General features: G+C 48.3%; 1 protein-coding gene across 1 annotated transcript in view; it reads right to left on the reverse strand.

The window, feature by feature from the left end:
- The window catches only part of SNRNP27 (small nuclear ribonucleoprotein U4/U6.U5 subunit 27), a 135253-nt gene that overhangs the window by 95912 nt on the left and 15689 nt on the right, over positions 1-23652 (reverse strand). The window contains exon 3 of the mRNA XM_063932098.1: positions 18138-18241. Coding sequence (XP_063788168.1) covers positions 18138-18241 — 104 coding nt within the window. The remainder of the gene's footprint in view (positions 1-18137; positions 18242-23652) is intronic.

Consider the following 23652-nt stretch of genomic DNA (forward strand, 5'->3'; position numbering starts at 1 on the left):
CAAGTCCCAGCAAGCCTCCCCCGCAAGCTGGTACTTGGAGAACCACAAGTACCAGCATGCGGGAGAAAAACGGGCCCGCTGGTACCTGTAGTACTACTGGAAAAAAAATACCCAAATAAAAACAGGACACACACACCGTGAAAGTAAAACTTTATTTCATACGTCGACACACACATACTTACCTATGTTAACACGCCGACATCGGTCCTCTTCTCCATGTAGAATCCAGGGGTACCTGAAAATAAAAGATCAATATACTCACCTCAACCAGGCTCCAGAGATAAATCCACGTACTTGGAGAAAAAAACAAACCGAACACCCGCTCCATGCCGGACTGAAAGGGGTCCCATGCTGACACATGGGACCCCTATCCCCGAATGCAGAGAGACCTGTCAGTGACAGCTGTCACAGAAAGGTCTCTATAGCCAATCAGGAAGCGCAACTTCGTTGCGCTCATCTGATTGGCTCTGTGCGTCTGAGCAGACAGCGCATCGCACAGCCCAGTCCATTATATTCAATGGTGGGAACTTAGCGGCTAGCGGTGAGGTCACCCGCCGGTCAGCGGCTGACCGGCGGGTGACCCCCCCGCTAGCCGCTAAGTTCCCACCATTGAAAGTAATGGAGCGGCTTTGCGATGCGCTGTCACATCACAGACAGCGCACAGCCAATCAGATGAGCGCCACGGAAGTAGCGCTTCCTGATTGGCTGAAGGGACTTCAGTGACAGGAGTCACGTGATGTCCCGGCATTCGGGAGAAAGGGGTCTGATGTGAAAGCATTGGACCCCTTTCTAGTCCGGTATGGATCGTTGATCGTTTTTTTGTTTTGCCAAGTACCTGGATTATCTCTGGACCTGGATGTACCTCTGGACGCTGGAAGGTGAGTATAATTTTTTCACAGGTACCTCGGATCGTCGGGGACCGTGGCAGTCGGCGTGTCAACATAGGTAAGTATGTGTGTGTCGGCGTATGAAATAAAGTTTTACTTTCACGGTGTGTGTGTCCTGTTTTTATTTGGGTATTTTTTTTCCAGTAGTACTACAGGTACCAGCGGGCCCGTTTTTCTCCCGCATGCTGGTACTTGTGGTTCTCCAAGTACCAGCTTGCGGGGGAGGCTTGCTGGGACTTGTAGTACTAATGGAAAAAACAATATCTTTTTATTATCACAAAAGGCTATCAGCCCCCCCATCCGCAGCCCATTGGATGGGGGGGGGGGACAGCCTCGGGCTTCACCCCTGGCCCTTGGGTGGCTGGGGGGGGGGGACCCCTTGATTGTAGGGGTCCCCACTCCCCCAGGGTACCCCGGCCAGGGGTGACTAGTTGGGTAGTTAATGCCACGGCCGCAGGGCACGGCATAAAAGTGACCCCCGGCTGTGGCATTATCTGTCCAGCTAGTGGAGCCCGATGCTGGTGTTAAAAATACGGGGGACCCCTACTCTTTTTGTCCCCCGTATTTTTGGCACCAGCACCAGGCGCAGAGCCCGGTGCTGGTTTTAAAAATACGGGGGATCCCTGCCCAATTTTTCCCCTGCATTTTTAGAACCAGGACCAGCTCGAAGAGCCCGAGGCTGGTTATGCTTTGGAGGGGGGACCCCACGCCATTTTTTCCCCCGGGTTTTTCCCGTTTTTTCCCGTTTTTTAAAATCGCGGCAAAATCCGCCAAATCGGCCGATTTTCGCCCGCGATTCTGGCGAATCCGTTTTTCGAATTCGAATTAAAAAACGGCGAAAAATTGCCGCGATTCGCCGTGAATTGCATATACCCCTTGATCTCTTCTCACCAAGCGGCTTCCCTATTGTCGAGTAGCTCATCCCAGTCTTGAGCAGCTCTACAATTTTGTCCTGGTGTCCTTAGACAGCTCCCTGGTCTTGACCATGGTGGAGAGGTAGCAGTCTGACTGTTTGAGGGTGTGGACAGGTGTCTTTTATACAGATAACCAGTTCAAACAGGTGCCATTAATACAGGTAATGAGTGGAGGATAGAAGAGCTTCTTAAAGAAGTAACAGGTCTGTGAGAGCCAGAAATCTTGCTGCTTGGTAGGTGTCCAAATATTTATTTTCCACAAGACTATACAAGTAAATTGATTAAAAATCATACAATGTGATTTCCTGTTTTTTTTTTTCCAGATTCTGTCTCTCACGGCTGAAGTGTACCTATGATGGAAATTACAGACCTCTCTCATCTTTTTAAGTGGGTCAACTTGCACAATTGGTGGCTGTCCAAATACTTTTTTGCCCCACTGTACGAACCTCCCAACTGTTCCGATTCCAGCAGGACAGTCTCGCCATTCGTACACTGTCCCTCCAGCAGGTTGCAGTGTCTCGCGGGCGGGGGTGAACGTTGGGAGAGCCAGTGAAGCAAAGCAGCTGGTGGTCACTGAATAGATACCGTGCGCATAGCATCTGAACAGTGCGGGGATGTGACAAGGGGGCTGCCCAGCTGCTCGTGGAGCGCTGGGCACTCCCCCAAAATAACAAAACTGGGTCGTAATGCAATGCCCCACCCCTTCTCACGAGGCTCACTTTCTGGCCACCCTGAAGAACACGAAAGTTGGGAGGTAAGCAAATATATCCATTCACTACTATCAATGTACAGACTCTTGCACTGTATATAGATGACCTAAAATTCTATCGTAAGCAAGGGGAGTGCAAGAGAAAAAATATATTTATATAACTTCCATGATACTCGGCGCTCAATTCCAAATGCACAGACAGCACTTGTCAATTCCACTTGACAAAAGCAATAAAGCCAAAACACTGAAAATGAGAGTTTGCCTATTGCTAATATATATATCTATCTTTTTTTTTTTTTTCTACGTACACTGGGCCTTATTCAGGTTTGTTGGCAAACCAAAAAAAGCATGCTAATGGGCAAAACCATGTGCACTGCAATGGGGGGGGGGGGGGGGGGGGGGCAGAGGTAACATGTGCAGAGAGAGTAGATTTGGGTGGGGTGTGTTCAAACAGAGATCTAAATTGCAATGTAAAAATAAAGCAGCCAGTATTTACCCTGCACAGGAACAATATAACCCACTCAAATCTAACTCTCTCTGCACGTTATATATCTGCCCCCCCTGCAGTGCACATGGTTTGCCCATTAGTGTGCTTTTTTTGGTTTGCCAACAAACCTGAATAAGTACACTGAGAGGAGCGTGCTAGGTGAAGACGAAACACTCCAATAATAGCAATAGGCTGCGGATACACTGACTTGGATACATGCACTGAGCAACATGAAATTAAATGCTCGAGGATGTCCTACATAATGAGAGTTTTACTGTACTGAATAAAGCATAAGCTGTTACACTTACATTACATATTATAGAGGTGTTATTTTCCTTTGCTTTGTGTACTTGCAATATTACATTACCTAACTGCATCATCATATTTGCTGGTTTACAATTTGATTTAAGCACAGTAATTGGATATTGCAAATCCCCAAATGCTACCCTGAGAGAGCTATGAAACTCACATAACTGATTAACTGCGCATGTCAGACCCCTCCTACACATCTCATCTATGGAATTATTTCTAGGGCTCAAATTGTGCTGGAAGGCACTGGACCGCAGGGCCGGCGCTTATTATGGTCCTGTAGTCTAGAATGTTTGATGATGAAATATAAAGCAGCTATAATGGAAAAGGCAATAAATATCTTCACGCTGCTTCAAACCACTCATATCCTACTATGGGCCTAATTCAGAGTTGATCACAGCAGCAAATTTGTTAGCAGTTGGGCAAAACCATGTGCACTGCAGATGTCACATGTGCAGAGAGAGTTAGATTTGGGTGGGGTGTGTTCAAACTGAAATCTAAATTGCAGTGTAAAAATAAAGCAGCCAGTATTTACCCTGCACAGAAATAATATAACCCAAATCTAACTCTGGAAATGTTATATCTGCCCCCCTGCAGTGCACATGGTTTTGCTCAACTGCTAACAAATTTGCTGCTGCGATCAACTCTGAATTACCCCCTATGTATGCAATACAATGATAACAGGATTTTAATTATCTACTGGTAAAACCTTTTCTCGTAGTCCGTAGAGGATGCTGGGGTCCACATTAGTACCATGGGGTATAGACGGGTCCACTAGGAGCCATGGACACTTTAAGAGTTAAGTAGTGGGGGCTGGCTCCTCCCTCTACGCCCCTCCTACCAGACTCAGTCTAGAAACTGTGCCCGAGGAGACGGACATACTTCAAGAGAAGTAAATACACAGATAGTGGCAAGATTCACACCAGCTCACACATACAAGGCACATCAAGCTAACTAGCTTGAAACAAATCAGCAACGGCTGAACAACAGTACTTAACCAAGTAACAAAGCAGTACTCAACCAAGTAACAACTGCAGGAAAACGAAGCGCTGGGCGGGCGCCCAGCATCCTCTACGGACTACGAGAAAAAGATTTACCGGTAGGTAATTAAAATCCTATTTTCTCTTACGTCCTAGAGGATGCTGGGGTCCACACACGTACCATGGGGATGTACCAAAGCTCCCAGTACGGGAGGGAAAGCGCGGAGGCTCCTGCAAAACAGATTGACCAAACTTTAGGTCCTCAGAGGCCAAAGTATCGAACTTGTAGAACTTAGCAAACGTGTTCGACCCTAACCAAGTTGCTGCTCTGCAAAGTTGTAAAGACGAGACACCCCGGCCAGCCGCCCAGGAAGAACCCACTTTACGAGTAGAGTGGGCCTGAACAGATTTTGGACACGGCAAGCCTGCCGAAGAATAAGCATGCTGGATAGAGAACCTGATCCAGCGAGAAATCATCTGCTTAGAAGCAGGACACCCAATCTTGTTGGGATCATAAAAGAACAAACAAAGTCCGACTTTCTGTAACGTGAAGTCCTCTTCACATAAATCCTCAAAGCCCTCACAACATCCAAGGACTTTGAGGTAATTGAGGAGTCCGTAACCACTGGCACCACAGTAAGTTGGTTGATATGAAAAGCCGACACAACCTTTGGAAGAAATTGCTGACCCGTCCTGAGCTCAGCTCTATCTTCATGGAAAATCAAGTAGGAGCTCTTGCAGGACAATGCCCCCAATTCAGACACAGGCCTAGCAGAAGCTAATGCCAACAGTGTGACCCCCTTCCAAGTGAGAAACTTGACCTCAACCTCTTGTAAAGGCTCGAACCAATACGATTGCAGGAACTGCAACACCATGTTAAGATCCCAAGGATCCGTAGGAGGCACAAAGGGAGGCTGGATGTGCAGAACCCCTTTCAAAAAAGTCTGAACCTCAGGGAGGAAAGCCAACTGTTTCTGGATGAAAATGGACAAGACAGAAATCTGGACTTTTATGGAGCCCAAACGTAGGCCCACATCCACACCAGCTTGCAGGTAGAGGAGAAACCGCCCAAGTTAAAACTCCACCGTAGGAAACTTCTTGGATTCACACCAAGACACATACTTTTTCCAAATGCGATGGTAATGTTTAGACGTTACGCCTTTCCTAGCTTGTATCAGGGTAGCAATAACCCTTTTCGGAATGCCTTTCCGGGCTAAGATCTGGCGTTCAACCTCCATGCCGTCAAACGTAGCAGTGGTAAGTCTTGATAAGCGAACGGCCTCTGTTTTAGAAGGTCCTCTCGAAGAGGAAGAGGCCTCGGATCTTCCAGCAGTAACTCCAGAAGATCCGCGTACCAATCCCTTCTTGGCCAGTCTGGAGCAATGAGGATCGCCTGAACTCTTGTTCTTTTGAAAATCCTTGGGATGAGTGGAAGTGGAGGAAACACATACACTGACTTGAACACCCACGGAGTTACCAGAGCGTCCACTGCCACTGTCTGTGGGTCCCTCGACCAGGAACAATACCTCTGAAGCTTCTTATTGAGGCGTGAGGCCATCATGTCTATTTGAGGTACGCCCCAAAGACTTGTCACCTCTGCGAACACCTCTGGGTGGAGGCCCCACTCTCCCGGATGTAGATCGTGTCTGCTGAGGAAGTCCGCTTCCCAGTTGTCCACTCCCGGAATGAAGATTGCTGACAGCGCCACCGCGTGCTTTTCCGCCCAGAGGATGATTCTTGTTACCTCTGACATTGCAGCTCTGCTCTTCGTTACGCCTTGTCGGTTTATGTAGGCCACTGTCGTTACATTGTCCGACTGAACTTGAATGGCTTGAGCTTTTAGAAGATGTGCCGCTTGTAGAAGACCGTTGTATACGGCTCTTAGCTCCAGAATTTTTATTGGAATGATGGATTCCAGACTTGACCACCTTCCTTGGAAGTTTTCCCCTTGAGTGACTGCTCCCCAACCTCTGAGACTTGCATCCGTGGTTAGAAGGATCAAATTCTGAATCCCGAACCTGCGACCCGCCAGAGGAGAGAGATTCTGGCTTTCAGCGACAGACGTATCCTCTGGTGCATGTGAAGATGAGATCCTGACCATTTGTCCAGGAGATCCAGCTGGAAAGACCATGCATGAAATCTTCCGTACTGTAGAGCCTCGTAGGAGGCACCCATCTTCCCCAGAAGGCGAATGCACTGATGAACCGTTACTCGGGATGTCTTCAGGACATCCCGGACCATTGATTGGATCACCAATGCTTTTTCTACCGGTAGAAACACCCTCTGCACTTCCGTGTCGAGAATCCACCCCAGGAAGCACAGTCTTCTCGTCAGCTCCAAATGAGACTTTGGAAGATTCAGGATCCAACCATGAGCCCGGAGCAGTCGAGTCGTGAGAGCAATGGACTGCAACAACTTCTCCCTGGATGATGCTTTTATCAGCAGATCGTCCAGATATGGATTATGTTCACACCCTGCTTGTGGAGCAGAAGCATCATCTCTGCCATTACCTTGGTGAACACCCTCGGTGCTGTGGATAGGCTGAATGGCAGCGCCTGGAACGGATAGTGACAGCCCAACAGCGCAAACCTGAGATAAGCCTGGTGTGGCAGCCAAATAGGAATGTGAAGGTATGCATCCTTGATATCCAAAGATAACAGGAATTCCCCTCCTCCAGACCTGAGATCACCGCTCTCAGAGATTGCATCTTGAACATGAATTCCCTCAAATATGGATTTAACGATTTGAGGTTCAATATTGGTCTGACCGAACCGTCTGGCTTCGGCACCACAAAAAGGTTTGAGTAGTAACCCTTGTTCTCCAGGTGAGATGGAACTGGATTATGACATTTGCCTTTTCCAATTTTTGAATGGCGTCTTGTAAGATAGCCCTTTCTGCCAGCAAAGCTGGTAAGCCCAATTTGAAAAATCTGTGAGGTGGGAGCTCTTGAAACTCTAGTCTGTACCCCTGAGTTACGATATCTTGTACCCAGGGGTCCAGGCCTGAGGACGCCCAGACCTGACTGAAATTTCTTAGACGTGCTCCCACCTGCCCGACCCCCAGGCTGGGAGGTCCACCGTCATGCTGAGGATTTTGACGAAACAGAACCCGGTTTCTGTTCCTGGGAACCTGCCGGTGCAGATTTTCTGGATTTTCCCCAACCACCTCTGAAGAAGGTGGATGGGGACTTGGATTTCCTAACCTTTGCGGTCCGAAAGGACTGCACTGTAGACGCAGATTTCTTTGGCGTCGGAGTGGCTGAGGGAAGAAAGGTTGACTTACCCACGGTTGCCGTGGAGATCCATGCATCCAAAGCTTCCCCAAACAGAGCCTGACCTGTGAAGGTTAGGTTCTCCACACTCTTCTTGGATTCCACATCCGCAGACTACTGGCGCAGCCAGAGTCCCCTGTGTGCCGAGACAGCCATGGAAGACGTCCGTGCAGTCAGATTACCAAGGTCCTTCATGGCCTCCACCATGAAACCCGCAGAATCCTGTATGTGACGTAAAAACATTTCAATGTCACTTCTATCCATAGTATCTAAATCCTCTAGTAATGTGCCTGACCACTTTTCTATGGCTTTAGAAATCCATGCACAAGCAATAGGGGGCCTAAGCACCACGCCTGAAGCAGTGTATATGGATTTGAGCGTAGTCTCAATCTTGCGGTCTGCGGTTCTTTCAAAGCGTTAGACCCAGGGACAGGCAAAACCACCTTTTTAGACAATCTAGAAACAGAAGCGTCTACTATAGGAGGGTTTTCCCACTTTTTCCTGTCCTCTTCTGGGAAAGGAAAAGCAACCAGAACTCTCTTTGGGATCTGGAATTTTTTCTCTGGGTTTTCCCAGGATTTTTCAAATATTTTGCGTTTAATTCCCTAGATGCAGGAAAAGTAAGGGGTACTTTCTTATTGTCTGTAAAGAAAGCCTCATCGACCTGTTCAGGTACCTTGTCAGTAATGTGTAAAACATCCCGAATGGCCTCAATCATTAGCTGCACCCCTTTAACAAGGGATGCCTACCCCCGCAGAATGTCCCCATCACCCATATCAGAGTCGGTATCCGTGTCGACTTGCATTACCTGGCTAAGAGCACGCTTTTGGGGGAATATACCAGGGGACTTAGATGAGGTAGTGGGAGATGAATATGACAAAACCTCCACAGATTGTTTTAAAACCTGTGTTTCAGTCTCATAATGAGCTATCCTAGATGAAATCTGGGATATCATACCCTTAATAGAAGCCACCCACTTGGGTTCGGGTTCAGAGGGCTGAGACAGTGTATTGCATTCCTGAGTACATGGCATGGACTCTTCTGGAGAAGATACACACTCTGCAGCACAAGATACAGAGTCCCTAGACATGGTAATGTGAGATAAATAGTATACACACACAGGAAAATGTCAAGACACTGTTTCCCCCAAGTACCTTCAGAGAGACACAGAGTTATGGAGCCAGCCCCAACAGCGCCCCAGTAGACAGTTATAAAATAATTGCTTAGCGTTGACTGTGCAACCTTAATAGACTACACAGTAATGTACACTCTTCACCCCCACCCCTCCCCTTCCATAACCCCCTGGTACCGCACAAGATAGCTGGAGTTATGTGGAGGGTCAGCGCTCCCTGTCAGCGTCTATGTATGTGACCTGCAGGGAGAAAATGGCGCTGGTGAGCTGCTGGATCAGCTCTAAGGAGAAGCTCCGCCCCCTTAAATGGCGCGTCCTCCCGCACTTTTAAAGATTATACTGGCCCGAGGTAATCAATGTTAGCAGCAGTACAGTGTCCCAGATAGCTTCTGTGACCAGTGTAAGGGTGTCTGAGCTGGCCCAGGGCACCCCTCACCGCGCTGCATCTCTGTGCCTCTGAACCCTCCGGAGTGCAGCCGCAGTGCTGCGCTCCCACCCTGATGCCGCCATTCTCACCGGATCCCCACTTGTCGGGTAACCGAGGTCCAACTCACCACCGATATCTTCTGGCTCTGTTAGGGGGTGGCCGCAGTGCTGCGGGAGCGAGCGGTCGCCTTGGGGGCTTGTGATCGACACCCTCAGGAGCTCAGTATCCTGTCAGTGGAGATAGTGGCCATTACCCTCAGAGGGTTGGATACTACTCCCCCTCCCTAAGTCCCACGAAGCAGGGAGGCTGTTGGCAGCAGCCTCCTTGTGCCTAACTCTAAAAAACAAACAAACAATAAAACTAGAAAAACTCCTAGGAGCTCCCCTAGCTGTGACCGGCTCCTCCGGGCACATTTTCTAAACTGAGTCTGGTAGGAGGGGCATAGAGGGAGGAACCAGCACACACTATTAAACTCTTAAAGTGCCCATGGCTCCTAGTGGATCAGTCTATACCCCATGGTACTAATGTGGACCCCAGTATCCTCTAGGACGTAAGAGAAAATAAGAATTTACTTACCGGTAATTCTATTTCTCGTAGTCCGTAGTGGATGCTGGGGACTCCGTCAGGACCATGGGGAATAGCGGCTCCGCAGGAGACAGGGCACAAAATTTAAAAGTTTGACCACTAGGTGGTGTGTACTGGCTCCTCCCCCTATGACCCTCCTCCAAGCCTCAGTTAGGATACTGTGCCCGGACGAGCGTACACAATAAGGAAGGATTTTGAATCCCGGGTAAGACTCATACCAGCCACACCAATCACACCGTACAACTTGTGATCTGAACCCAGTTAACAGTATGATAACGTAGGAGCCTCTGAAAAGATGGCTCACAACAATAAACAACCCGATTTTTTTGTAACAATAACTATGTACAAGTATTGCAGACAATCCGCACTTGGGATGGGCGCCCAGCATCCACTACGGACTACGAGAAATAGAATTACCGGTGAGTAAATTCTTATTTTCTCTGACGTCCTAGTGGATGCTGGGGACTCCGTCAGGACCATGGGGATTATACCAAAGCTCCCAAACGGGCGGGAGAGTGCGGATGACTCTGCAGCACCGAATGAGAGAACTCCAGGTCCTCCTTAGCCAGGGTATCAAATTTGTAGAATTTTACAAACGTGTTCTCCCCTGACCACGTAGCTGCTCGGCAGAGTTGTAATGCCGAGACCCCTCGGGCAGCCGCCCAAGATGAGCCCACCTTCCTTGTGGAGTGGGCATTGACAGATTTAGGCTGTGGCAGGCCTGCCACAGAATGTGCCAGTTGAATTGTGCTACAAATCCAACGAGCAATCGTCTGCTTAGAAGCAGGAGCACCCAGCTTGTTGGGTGCATACAGTATAAACAGCGAGTCAGATTTTCTGACTCCAGCCGTCCTTGAAATATATATTTTCAATGCTCTGACAACGTCCAGCAACTTGGAATCCTCCAAATCGCTAGTAGCCGCAGGCACCACAATAGGCTGGTTCAGGTGAAACGCTGATACCACCTTAGGCAGAAAATGAGGACGCGTCCTCAATTCTGCCCTGTCCGAATGGAAAATCAGATATGGGCTTTTATACGATAAAGCCGCCAATTCCGACACTCTCCTGGCTGAAGCCAGGGCCAGTAGCATGGTTACTTTCCATGTAAGATATTTCAAATCTACCGATTTGAGTGGCTCAAACCAATGGGATTTGAGAAAATCCAAAACTACATTGAGATCCCACGGTGCCACTGGGGGCACAACCGGGGGCTGTATATGTAGTACTCCTTTTACAAAAGTCTGGACTTCAGGAACTGAAGCCAATTCTTTCTGGAAGAAAATCGACAGGGCCGAAATTTGAACCTTAATGGACCCTAATTTGAGGCCCATAGATAATCCTGTTTGCAGGAAATGTAGGAATCGACCCAGTTGAAATTCCTCTGTCGGGGCCTTCCTGGCCTCACACCATGCAACATATTTTCTCCAAATGCGGTGATAATGTTGTGCAGTCACCTCCTTCCTGGCTTTGACCAGGGTAGGGATGACCTCTTCCGGAATGCCTTTTTCCCTTAGGATCCGGCGTTCAACCGCCATGCCGTCAAACGCAGCCGCGGTAAGTCTTGGAATAGACACGGTCCCTGCTGAAGCAGATCCCTTCTTAGAGGTAGAGGCCACGGATCTTCCGTGAGCATCTCCTGAAGTTCCGGGTACCAAGTCCTTCTTGGCCAGTCCGGAGCCACTAGTATCGTTCTTACTCCCCTTTGCCGTATAATTCTCAGTACCTTGGGTATGAGAGGCAGAGGAGGGAACACATACACTGACTGGTACACCCATGGTGTTACCAGAGCGTCCACAGCTATTGCCTGAGGGTCTCTTGACCTGGCGCAATACCTGTCCAGTTTTTTGTTGAGGCGGGACGCCATCATGTCCACCATTGGTCTTTCCCAATGGACTACAATCATGTGGAAGACTTCTGGATGAAGTCCCCACTCTCCCGGGTGAGTATATTTATGTGAAGAGACGTTTCCAGGCTTGACCACACGCCCTGGAAGTTTCTTCCTTGTGTGACCGCTCCCCAGCCTCTCAGGCTGGCATCCGTGGTCACTAGGACCCAGTTCTGTATGCCGAATCTGCGGCCCTCTAACAGATGAGCACTCTGCAACCACCATAGCAGAGAGACCCTTGTCCTTGTCGACAATTTTATCCGCTGATGCATCTGCACATGCGATCCGGACCATTTGTCTAGCAGATCCCACTGAAAAATTTGTGCATGGAATCTGCCGAATGGAATCGCTTCGTAAGAAGTCACCATTTTTCCCAGGACTCTTGTGCATTGTTGCACAGACACTGTCCCTGGTTTTAGGAGGTTCCTGACGAGTTCGGATAACTCCCTGGCTTTCTCCTCCGGAAGAAATACCTTTTTCTGAACAGTGTCCAGAATCATCCCTAGGAACAGCAGACGTGTCGTCGGGATCAGTTGGGATTTTGGAAAATTCAGAATCCACCCGTGCTGTTGGAGCACTACTTGAGTTAGTGCTACTCCGACCTCCAGCTGTTCTCTGGATCTTGCCCTTATCAGGAGATCGTCCAAGTAAGGGATAATTAATACGCCTTCTCTTCGAAGAAGGATCATCATTTCGGCCATTACCTTGGTAAAGACCCTGGGTGCCGTGGACAATCCAAACGGCAGCGTCTGAAACTGATAATGACAGTTTTGTACCACGAACCTGAGGTACCCTTGGTGTGAAGGGCAAATTGGGACATGAAGGTAAGCATCCTTGATGTCCAAGGACACCATAAAATCCCCTTCTTCCAGATTCACTATCACTGCTCTGAGTGACTCCATCTTGAACTTGAATTTTTGTATGTACAGGTTCAGAGATTTCAGATTTAGAATAGGTCTTACCGAGCCGTCCGGCTTCGGTACCACAATAGCGTGGAGTAATACCCCTTTCCCTGTTGTAGAAGGGGTACCTTGATTATCACCTGCTGAGAATACAGCTTGTGAATGGCTTCCAATACCGTCGCCCTGTCTGAGGGAGACGTTGGCAAAGCAGATTTTAGGAACCGGCGAGGGGGAGACTTCTCGAATTCCAACCTGTAACCCTGAGATACTACCTGCAGGATCCAGGGGTCCACCTGCGAGTGAGCCCACTGTGCGCTGAAATTCTTGAGGCGACCCCCCACCGCCCCTGAGTCCGCTTGTAAGGTCCCAGCGTCATGCTGAGGCCTTTGCAGAAGCCGGGGAGGACTTCTGCTCCTGGGAAGGGGCTGCTTGCTGCAGTCTCTTACCCTTTTCCTTTGCCTCGGGGCAAATATGAATGTCCTTTTGCTCGCTTGTTCTTATAGGAACGAAAGGACTGCGGCTGAAAAGACTGCGTCTTTTTCTGCTGGGAGGGGACTTGAGGTAAAAAGGTGGACTTCCCGGCTGTTGCCGTGGCTACCAAATCCGATAGACCGACCCCAAATAATTCCTCCCCTTTATACGGCAATACTTCCATATGCCGTTTGGAATCCGCATCGCCTGACCACTGTCGTGTCCATAGACTTCTTCTGGCAGATATGGACATCGCACTTACTCTTGATGCCAGAGTGCAGATATCCCTCTGTGCATCTCGCATATAAAGGAATGCATCCTTTAATTGCTCTATAGTCAATAAAATACTGTCCCTATCCAGGGTATCAATATTTTCAGTCAGGGAATCCGACCAAGCCACCCCAGCACTGCACATCCAGGCTGAGGCGATTGCTGGTCGCAGTATAACACCAGTATGTGTGTATATACTTTTTAGAGTATTTTCCAGCCTCCTATCAGCTGGATCCTTGAGGGCGGCCGTATCAGGAGACGGTAACGCCACTTGTTTGGATAAACGTGTGAGCGCCTTGTCCACCCTAGGGGGTGTTTCCCAGCGCGCCCTAACCTCTGGCGGGAAAGGGTATAACGCCAATAACTTCTTTGAAATTAGCAGTTTTTTATCAGGGGTAACCCACGCTTCATCACACACATCATTCAATTCCTCTGATTCAGGAAAAACTACAGGTAGTTTTTTCAGACCCCACATAATACCCCTTTTTGTGGTACTTGCAGTATCAGAGATATGCAAAGCCTCCTTCATTGCCGTGATCATATAACGTGTGGCCCTACTGGAAAATACGTTCGTTTCTTCACCGTCGACACTAGATTCGGTGTCCGTGTCTGGGTCTGTGTCGACCGACTGAGGCAAAGGGCGTTTTACAGCCCCTGACGGTGTTTGAGACGCCTGTACAGGTACTAACTGGTTTGCCGGTCGTCTCATGTCGTCAACCGACTTTTGCAGCGTGCTGACATTATCACGTAATTCCATAAACAAAGCCATCCATTCCGGTGTCGACTCCCTAGGGGGTGACATCACCATTACCGGCAATTGCTCCGCCTCCACACCAACATCGTCCTCATACATGTCGACACACACGTACCGACACACAGCAGACACACAGGGAATGCTCTGATAGAAGACAGGACCCCACTAGCCCTTTGGGGAGACAGAGGGAGAGTTTGCCAGCACACACCAAAGCGCTATAATTATATAGGAACAACCTTATATAAGTGTTGTTTCCTTATAGCTGCTTAAATATATATAATATCGCCAAAAAATGCCCCCCCTCTCTGTTTTTTACCCTGTTTCTGTAGTGCAGTGCAGGGGAGAGCCTGGGAGCCTTCCTAGCAGCGGAGCTGTGTAGGAAAATGGCGCTGTGTGCTGAGGAGATAGGCCCCGCCCCCTATTCCGGCGGGCTCTTCTCCCGGTTTTTCTGAGACCTGGCAGGGGTGAAATACATCCATATAGCCTCATGGACTATATGTGATGTATTCTTTTTAGCCAGAAAGGTATTAACATTGCTGCCCAGGGCGCCCCCCCCAGCGCCCTGCACCCTCAGTGACCGCCGGTGTGAAGTGTGCCTGAGCGCAATGGCGCACAGCTGCAGTGCTGTGCGCTACCTCATGAAGACTGAAAAGCCTTCAGCCGCCGGTTTCTGGACCTCTTCTTACTTCGGCATCTGCAAGGGGGTCGGCGGCGCGGCTCCGGTGACCCATCCAGGCTGTACCTGTGATCGTCCCTCTGGAGCTAGTGTCCAGTAGCCTAAGAAGCAAATCCATCCTGCACGCAGGTGAGTTCACTTCTTCTCCCCTAGGTCCCTCGTTGCAGTGAGCCTGTTGCCAGCAGGACTCACTGAAAATAATAAAACTATCAAAACTTTTACTCTAAGCAGCTCTTTATGAGAGCCACCTAGATTGCACCCTGCTCGGACGGGCACAAAAACCTAACTGAGGCTTGGAGGAGGGTCATAGGGGGAGGAGCCAGTACACACCACCTAGTGGTCAAACTTTTAAATTTTGTGCCCTGTCTCCTGCGGAGCCGCTATTCCCCATGGTCCTGACGGAGTCCCCAGCATCCACTAGGACGTCAGAGACACAAGGATTACTACCATGTCCAGTAGGCCGAAACAAACTAGCTACTCAGGAAGTTACTGGGGAGCCTATTGCTATTCCTTTCACTTTCCAGTAATTGTACCGAGTTGGTTACAATTGTAAATTGCATTCATTTTAAAAGGAAAAACAAAGCAGCAATTGTGACCATAAGCGACGCAGTGTGGCAGTGGGCAATGCTAGCCTATGCACCTGCTTTATGCCAGACACGGCACACATGCACCCCTGTGTTTTACAGTCTCTTCACGTGCAATAAACACATTCACTATTACAGCTCCAGTCTCCCATATCAGAAATGCTTGGGACTAGAAGTATTTGGATATCTGCTTTCTCAGTATTTAGGAATATTTGCATACCATAACGAGATATCTTGGGGGTGGGAACCAAGTCTAAACAGAGAATGCATATATTTCATATACACACAGCCTGAAGAACATTTTATACACTATTTTTTTAATAATTTTGTGCATGAAACAAAGTTCACCAATGCCGGAAGACCTTTGTTGTCACGAACGGCTATTACTACCTGCCATCTGCAGATAGCACTGCTTTCTCAGGCACATATGTATCTCTGATGTACACATGCTGCAATTGGGGCATTCCATAAAATGTCCTATACGTGACACTGAAGTAAATCTGTAGCTGTTATCTTTTGAGTTTACAACATAGGTTGACAAGTTATATTATAGCTCTCTCTCATGTATTCAGAAAAAAATTAGCTTGTAAAGCATGCTGGCACTTGTAGTTTCATAACAGCTGGAGAGCCACAGGTTGGCCAGGCCTGTGCCAGAAGAGGCCAGACATTTAAAAATTCTATATCAATAGTACAAAGTATGCGACCTGAGAAGCACCTACATCTTTCAACAGTGAGAGACCAGGAATAACTTTGTTAGTATATGAAGTTATATTGAGCACTATGTAAAAAAAATCCATCTACAAATTGTGCCAGTTTCTAAATGTGATTTGCATCTCAACACTATGGGGAAGATTCAACTAAGCGCGAAGCAACTTAAGCAGGTTATTACAGGCGGAAAACTATAGGCAGCAAGCAAACACAACAAGCAGCGTTGTATTAGCATCTGAGGTTCCCACTACTCGAATCTTCCCCAACTAGCTGGACAGGAGTCAGCCCTTTATGTATTTTGCGTATACAAATACTAGTGTTTGGGGAAAAGACACTTATTAAAACAGATCTATAGATTTAGAGGAAGCTTATTGTCTAAAGCTAGAACGTCTTAGCTTCTTGTAGTCAACTGTAGACTTATTTGCAAAGGTTGGTACAATTCTTTATTATCAAGTTTTGTTACAGAGGTTTCGTGCATTATTTTTATATGGTTCATCTTACAATTCGGTGTCTTCTTAATACAAACGTTAATTATTACATTAGAACAAAATTAATGAGAATTATTCTACAACAAATAAGGATTGGACTTTTTTTATCATAATATTTATGTATCATTTTAGTTATTTAATGAATAAAAGAATTAGAAATATAGGGGGTCATTCCGAGTTGTTCGCTCGTTATTTTTTTTTCTGCAACGGAGCAATTAGTCGCTACTGCGCATGCGCAATGTCCGCAGTGCGACTGCGCCAAGTAAATTTGCTATGCAGTTAGGAATTTTACTCACGGCATTACGAGGTTTTTTTCTTCGTTCTGGTGATCGTAATGTGATTGACAGGAAGTGGGTGTTTCTGGGTGGAAACTGGCCGTTTTATGGGTGTGTGCGAAAAAACGCTACAGTTTCTGGGAAAAACGCGGGAGTGGCTGGAGAAACGGAGGAGTGTCTGGGCGAACGCTGGGTGTGTTTGTGACGTCAAACCAGGAACGACAAGCACTGATCTGATCGCACTGGCAGAGTAAGCCTCGAGCTACTCAGAAACTGCACAGAGAAGTATTTTCGCAATATTGCGAATCTTTCGTTTGCAATATTGCGAATCTTTCGTTCGCAATTTTGATAAGCTAAGATTCACTCCCAGTAGGCGGCGGCTTAGCGTGTGCAATGCTGCTAAAAGCAGCTTGCGAACGAACAACTCGGAATGACCCCCATATATTGTACCACTGCGGCCTCATTTGAGCCATATTTATTTCAACAGAACTACACTTATGATTGTTCTCCTGCGCTCCCTTTATCCTAATGTTGTGGAATCTATCACAGGAATCCAGCTCAGGACTGACCTACTTTCTGTTGAATGCCCCCATTTTTTTTATATTTTGAAAGCATCTCAAGTACAGACATGTGTTAAGGCTAATGTAGTCTGAACATATGGAAGGATTAACTAAACTGGTTGTCTGTTGTCTCCGTAATCTTGACAAAGTTGGGCCAAGCACCCTCCCCACTAGAAACATGGATGGTCATATGAAAGAGTCATGTACATGTTTTGTTCAAATCCTCAGTGTTTAGTTTTTATGGTTAGTGTCACGGTTGTTGCATTGTCAGTGTGTGGACAGTTATAGGAAGATCCACAGCAATTATGTGACTTCTAAGTATTGTGATTAAAGCAGAGCTCATCACTCAACAATCCAGGCCAATACCTCGCTGCATTGTCAGTCAATAAAGTTTGTTTGATCATCCGTAATGTGTCTGTTGTGACCCTCAGGCATCCCAGGGGATAGGAACACCATAGCTGGGGGGGGAAGAGGGGCGGAGGACAGAAGTCTCCGTATAGAATACATCTCTATTTAGATTGTAATTCAATTAAAATAAAATCTACTAGCATGCTTGTTAGTATAACTTTTCTTTCAAGGTATGCTGACTCTTACATCTATTATTGTGAATGTTATCAGCATCTCTTGCTTAAAATGTATCTTGTATATCAGGGTCAGAGCTCTTTAAGAACCTCATCTTCAGTCCAGGTGCTGTGTAACATTCCAGCCACAGACAACACCATCACCACAGTATTCAGGCCCTGCTACAAAGAGTTATATTCACACCAGCCACAAAATAAATGTAGAGGGATGGATAGAATTTTTTTTTACTGCCATTGATCTTTTAAGCTCAACAAAATGTATAGATTGTGTTGTATCCTGACCTGTTATCTGCCGTTCCTTGACTACTTTTGAGTCTTTACCATCCTTTTTATCGTCCTTCAGTCTACCCGGCGAGAGAGAGCTGGACCTGAGCCTGCGTGGCGACCTGAGTACAAACACAACAAAATACACGTAATGCATGTCAATGCCAAATCAGTGGCCTGACAATAGATTAGTGTTACTCTCCTGTAATAATAAGATTTTACTTACCGGTAAATCTATTTCTCGTAGTCCGTAGAGGATGCTGGGAACTCCGTAAGGACCATGGGGAATAGACGGGCTCCGCAGGAGATAGGGCACTTTAAGAAAGCTTTGGATTCTGGGTGTGCACTGGCTCCTCCCTCTATGTTCCTCCTCCAGACCTCAGTTAGAGAAACTGTGCCCAGAGGAGATGAACAGTACGAGGAAAGGATTTTTGTAAATCTAAGGGCAAGTTTCATACCAGCCACACCAATCACACCGTATAACTTGTGATAAACTACCCAGTTAACAGTATGAACAATAACATAGCCTCGGTTCAAACCCGATCAACTATAACATAACCCTTATGTAAGCAATAACTATATACAAGTCTTGCAGAAGAAGTCCTTGGGACAGGCGCCCAGCATCCACTACGGACTACGAGAAATAGATTTACCGGTAAGTAAAATCTTATTTTCTCTTACGTCCTAGAGGATGCTGGGGACTCCGTAAGGACCATGGGGATTATACCAAAGCTCCCAAACGGACGGGAGAGTGCGGATGACTCTGCAGCACCGATTGAGCAAACAGGAGGTCCTCCTCAGCCAGGGTATCAAACTTATAGAACTTTGCAAAGGTGTTTGACCCCGACCAAGTAGCAGCTCGGCACAGTTGTAGTGCCGAGACCACTCGGGCAGCCGCCCAAGAAGAGCCCACCTTCCTAGTGGAATGGGCCTTAACCGATTTAGGCAATGACAATCCTGCCGAAGAATGCGCCTGCTGAATCGTGTTACAGATCCAGCGAGCAATAGTCTGCTTTGAAGCAGGAGCGCCAACCTTGTTGGCCGCATACAGAACAAACAGAGCTTCGGTCTTACTGATCCTAGCCGTTCTGGTCACATAAATCTTCAAAGCCCTGACCACATCCAGGGACTCGGAATCCTCCAAGTCCCGTGTAGCCACAGGCACGACAATAGGTTGGTTCATATGAAAAGATGAGACCACCTTGGGCAGAAATTGAGGACGAGTCCTCAACTCTGCCTTATCCACGTGAAAAATCAGGTATGGGCTTTTATATGATAAAGCCGCCAATTCCAAAACCCGCCTTGCAGAAGCTAAGGCCAACAACATGACCACTTTCCAAGTGAGGTATTTCAACTCTACTGTTTTGAGTGGTTCAAACCAAGGTGACTTGAGGTGACTTTAATACTACGTAAAGGTCCCAAGGCGCCACCGGAGGCACAAAGGGAGGCTGAATATGCAGCACGCCCTTCACAAAAGTCTGTACTTCAGGAAGAGAAGCCAATTCTCTTTGAAAGAAAATGGATAAGGCCGAAATTTGAATCTTTATGGACCCTAATTTGAGGCCCAAATTCACTCCCGTTTGAAGGAAGTGAAGCAGACGGCCCAACTGGAACTCCTCCGTAGGAGCAGTTCTGGCCTCACACCAAGAAACATATTTTCGCCATATACGGTGATAATGTTTCGACGTCACGTCCTTCCTAGCCTTGATCAGGGTAGGAATGACCTCCTCCGGAATCCCTTTTTCCGCTAGGATCCGGCGTTCAACCGCCATGCCGTCAAACGCAGCCGCGGTTAGTCTTGGAACAGACAGGGCCCCTGCTGCAGCAGGTCCTGCCTTAGAGGAAGAGGCCACGGATCTTCTGTGAGCAACTCTTGCAGATCCGGATACCAAGTCCTCCTTGGCCAATCTGGAACAATGAGGATTGTTCTAACCCTTCTTATTCTTAGTATCCTCAACACCTTGGGTATGAGAGGTCGAGGAGGAAACACATAGACCGATCTGAACACCCAAGGTGTCACTAGAGCGTCTACCGCAACCGCCTGAGGGTCTCTTGACCTGGCGCAATACCCATTTAGCTTTTTGTTGAGGCGGGACGCCATCATGTCTATCTGAGGCAGTCCCCACCGATCCGTGATCTGTGTGAAGACTTCTTGATGAAGTCCCCACTCTCCCGGATGCAGGTCGTGCCTGCTGAGAAAGTCCGCCTCCCAGTTGTCCAACCCCGGGATGAATACTGCTGATAGTGCGCTTACATGGCCTTCCGCCCAGCGTAGAATCCTGGTCGCCTCTGCCATGGCCACTCTGCTCCTTGTGCCGCCTTGGCGGTTTACATGAGCCACTGCCGTGACATTGTCTGACTGAATCAGAACCGGTTGTTCCGAAGCCATTCCTCCGCTTGGCGTAGGGCGTTGTATATGGCCCTCAACTCCAGGACATTGATGTGGAGACCAGTCTCTATGCTTGACCAGAGACCCTGGAAATTTCTTCCTAGTGCGACAGCTCCCCAACCTCGGAAGCTCGCGTCCGTGGTCACCAGGACCCAGTCCTGAATGCCGAACCTGCGACCCTCCAGGAGGTGAGCACTGCGCAGCCACCACAGGAGAGACACCCTGGCCCTGGGAGACAGGGTGATCCGTTTTTGCATGTGTAGATGGGACCCGGACCATTTGTCCAATAGGTCCCATTGAAAGGTCCTTGCATGGAACCTGCCCAAGGGGATGGCCTCGTATGAAGCCACCATCTTCCCCAGAACCCTCGTGCAATGATGCACTGAAACCTTTTTTGGCTTCAATAGGTTCCTGACCAGAGCTACGAGCTCCTGAGCCTTCTCCACTGGAAGAAAAACTCTTTTTTGGTCTGTGTCTAGAATCAGGCCCAAAAAGGTCAGACGCGTTGCAGGGACTAGCTGGGATTTCGGTAAATTGAGAATCCAGCCGTGCCTCTGCAACGTCTTCACGGACAGAGACACGCAGTCCGGCAACTTCTCCCGAGATCTCGCCTTTATGAGGAGATCGTCCAAGTACGGGATAATTGTGACGCCCTGCCTGCGCAGGGAGCACCATCATTTCCGCCATTACCTTGGTGAAAATTCTCGGGGCCGTGGAAAGACCAAATGGCAACGTCTGAAATTGGTAACGACAGTCCTGTACTGCAAATCTCAGGAACGCCTGGTGAGGAGGGAAAATCGGAACATGAAGGTACGCATCCTTTATTTCCAGGGACACCATCCAATCCCCTCCCTACAGGCTGGCGATGACCGCACTGAGCGTTTCCATTTTGAAATTGAACCTCTTCAAGTACAGGTTCAGGGATTTCAGATTTAAAATGGGTCTGACCGAACCGTCCGGTTTCGGTACCACAAACAGGGATGAATAACAACCCTCTCCTTGCTGGAGATGAGGAACTTCGACTATCACCTGTTGAATGTACAATTTGTGAATTGCAGCTAACACCAGCTCCCTCTCCGACGGGGAAGCCGGCAGAGCCGATTTGAAAAACCGGCGAGGAGGCATGTCTTCGAATTCCAGTCTGTACCCCTGCGAAACAATCTCTATTGCCCAGGGATCCACCTGTGAGAGAACCCAGACGTGGCTGAAAAGACGAAGACGTGCCCTCACTTGATCTGACCCCCCCCCCCCCCCCGGAAAGCCCCAGCGTCATGCGGTGGACTTTGCGGAAGTAGGGGAGGACTTCTGCTCTTGGGAACTAGCCGAGTGCAGCTTTTTTCCCTTGCCTTTACCTCTGGCAACAAAGGACGATCCTCGTACCTTCTTGCTTTTATTGGAACGAAAGGACTGCATTTGATAATGCGGTACCTTCTTAGCATGCTGCGGGGGAACATAAGGTAAAAAATTCGATTTACCGGCCGTAGCAGTAGAGACAAGGTCCGAGAGGCCTTCTCCAAACAACTCCTCCTAAGGCAATGACTCCATATGCCGTTTTGAGTCGGCGTCTTCCGTCCACTGTCAGGTCCACAAGAGTCGCCTAGCAGAAATAGACATAGCGTTTATTCTGGAGCTTAGTAAACAAATGTCTCTCTGAGCATCCCTCATATACAAGGCAGCATCTCTGATATTCTCAATGGTCATTAGAATGGTATCCCTATCTAAGGTGTCAATCTCCGTAGATAAGGAGTCTGCCCATGCCACGACAGCACTACAAACCCAGGCCGACGCCATGGCCGGTCTAACGATAGTTACTGAATGTGTGTAAATGTGCTTCATGGTAATTTCCTGCTTGCGATCAGCAGGATCCTTGAGGGAAGCAGTATCCGGAGAAGGCAGTGCCACCTTCTTGGATAAGCGTGTCAGTGCCTTGTCTACTTTAGGCAAAGATTCCCATCGTATCCTATCCTTCTGTGGAAAAGGATACGCCATAAGAATCCTTTTGGGAACATGTAGTCTCCTATCCGGAGACTCCCAAGCCTTTTCGCAGAATTCGCTTAGCTCAAATGAGGACGGAAACGTGACCTCAGGCTTTTTCCCTTTATACATGTAAACCCTCGTGTCAGGGACAGGGGGTTCCTCAGTGACATGCAAAACCCCTTTTATGGCAATAATCATGTATCGAATACCCTTTGCCACCTTCGGCTGTAATTTTGCATCCTCATAGTCGACACTCGAGTCAGTATCTGTGTCGGTATCTGTGTCAGCGACCTGGGATATGGGGCGCTTTTGAGACCCTGAAGGTCCTGGCGCCCCAGGGACAGGCACGGTCTGGCTACCTGACTGATCCCTAGCCTCAGCCTTGTCTAACCTTTTATGCAGGAGATTTACATTTGCATTTAAGACATTCAGCATATCCACCCAGTCCGGTGTCGGCGTTGCCGACAACGACCTGACATTCAAACACTCCCCCTCCACATTAAGCGAGCCTTCCTCGTCAAACATGTCTGCACACACGTACCGACACACTTCACACACACACACAGGGAAACTCCTTTCTGAAGACAGTATCCCCTTTAGGGCCCTTTGGAGAGACAGAGAGAGAGTATGCCAGCAAACACCCCAGCGCAATGACCCAGGAGACCAACACAAAAATTTTTCCCCCAGCAGCGCTGTATAATATCTTATCCGCCAATTATGTGCGCCCCCCCTCTCTTTTAAACACCCCTTCACCATGTGTAAGCAGGGGAGAGTCCGGGGAGCTTCCTCTCAGCGTTCTGTGGAGAGAAAAATGGCGCTGGTGAGTGTTGAGGGAGAAGCCCCGCCCCCTCGGTGGCGGGCTTCGGTCCCGCTCAAATTTGTGTAAAAATGGCGGGGGCTCTTTTATATACATGTACAGTGCCCACCTGTACATGTATATATCTTTTTGCCATGTTTTGAGGTGTTATTATTGCTGCCCAGGGCGCCCCCCCTGCGCCATGCACCCATACAGTGACCGGAGTGTGTGAGGTGTGTGGAGCAATAATGCACAGCTGCGGTGCTGTGCGTTACCTCAGTGAAGCCACTGAAAGCTTCTGCCGCCTGAGACGTCTTCTTGCTTCTGTTCTTCTGGCTCTGTGAGGAGAACGGCGGCGTGGCTCCGGGGGA

This window comes from Pseudophryne corroboree, chromosome 6 (assembly GCF_028390025.1).
Source record: "Pseudophryne corroboree isolate aPseCor3 chromosome 6, aPseCor3.hap2, whole genome shotgun sequence".
NCBI classification, from domain to species: Eukaryota; Metazoa; Chordata; class Amphibia; order Anura; family Myobatrachidae; genus Pseudophryne; species Pseudophryne corroboree.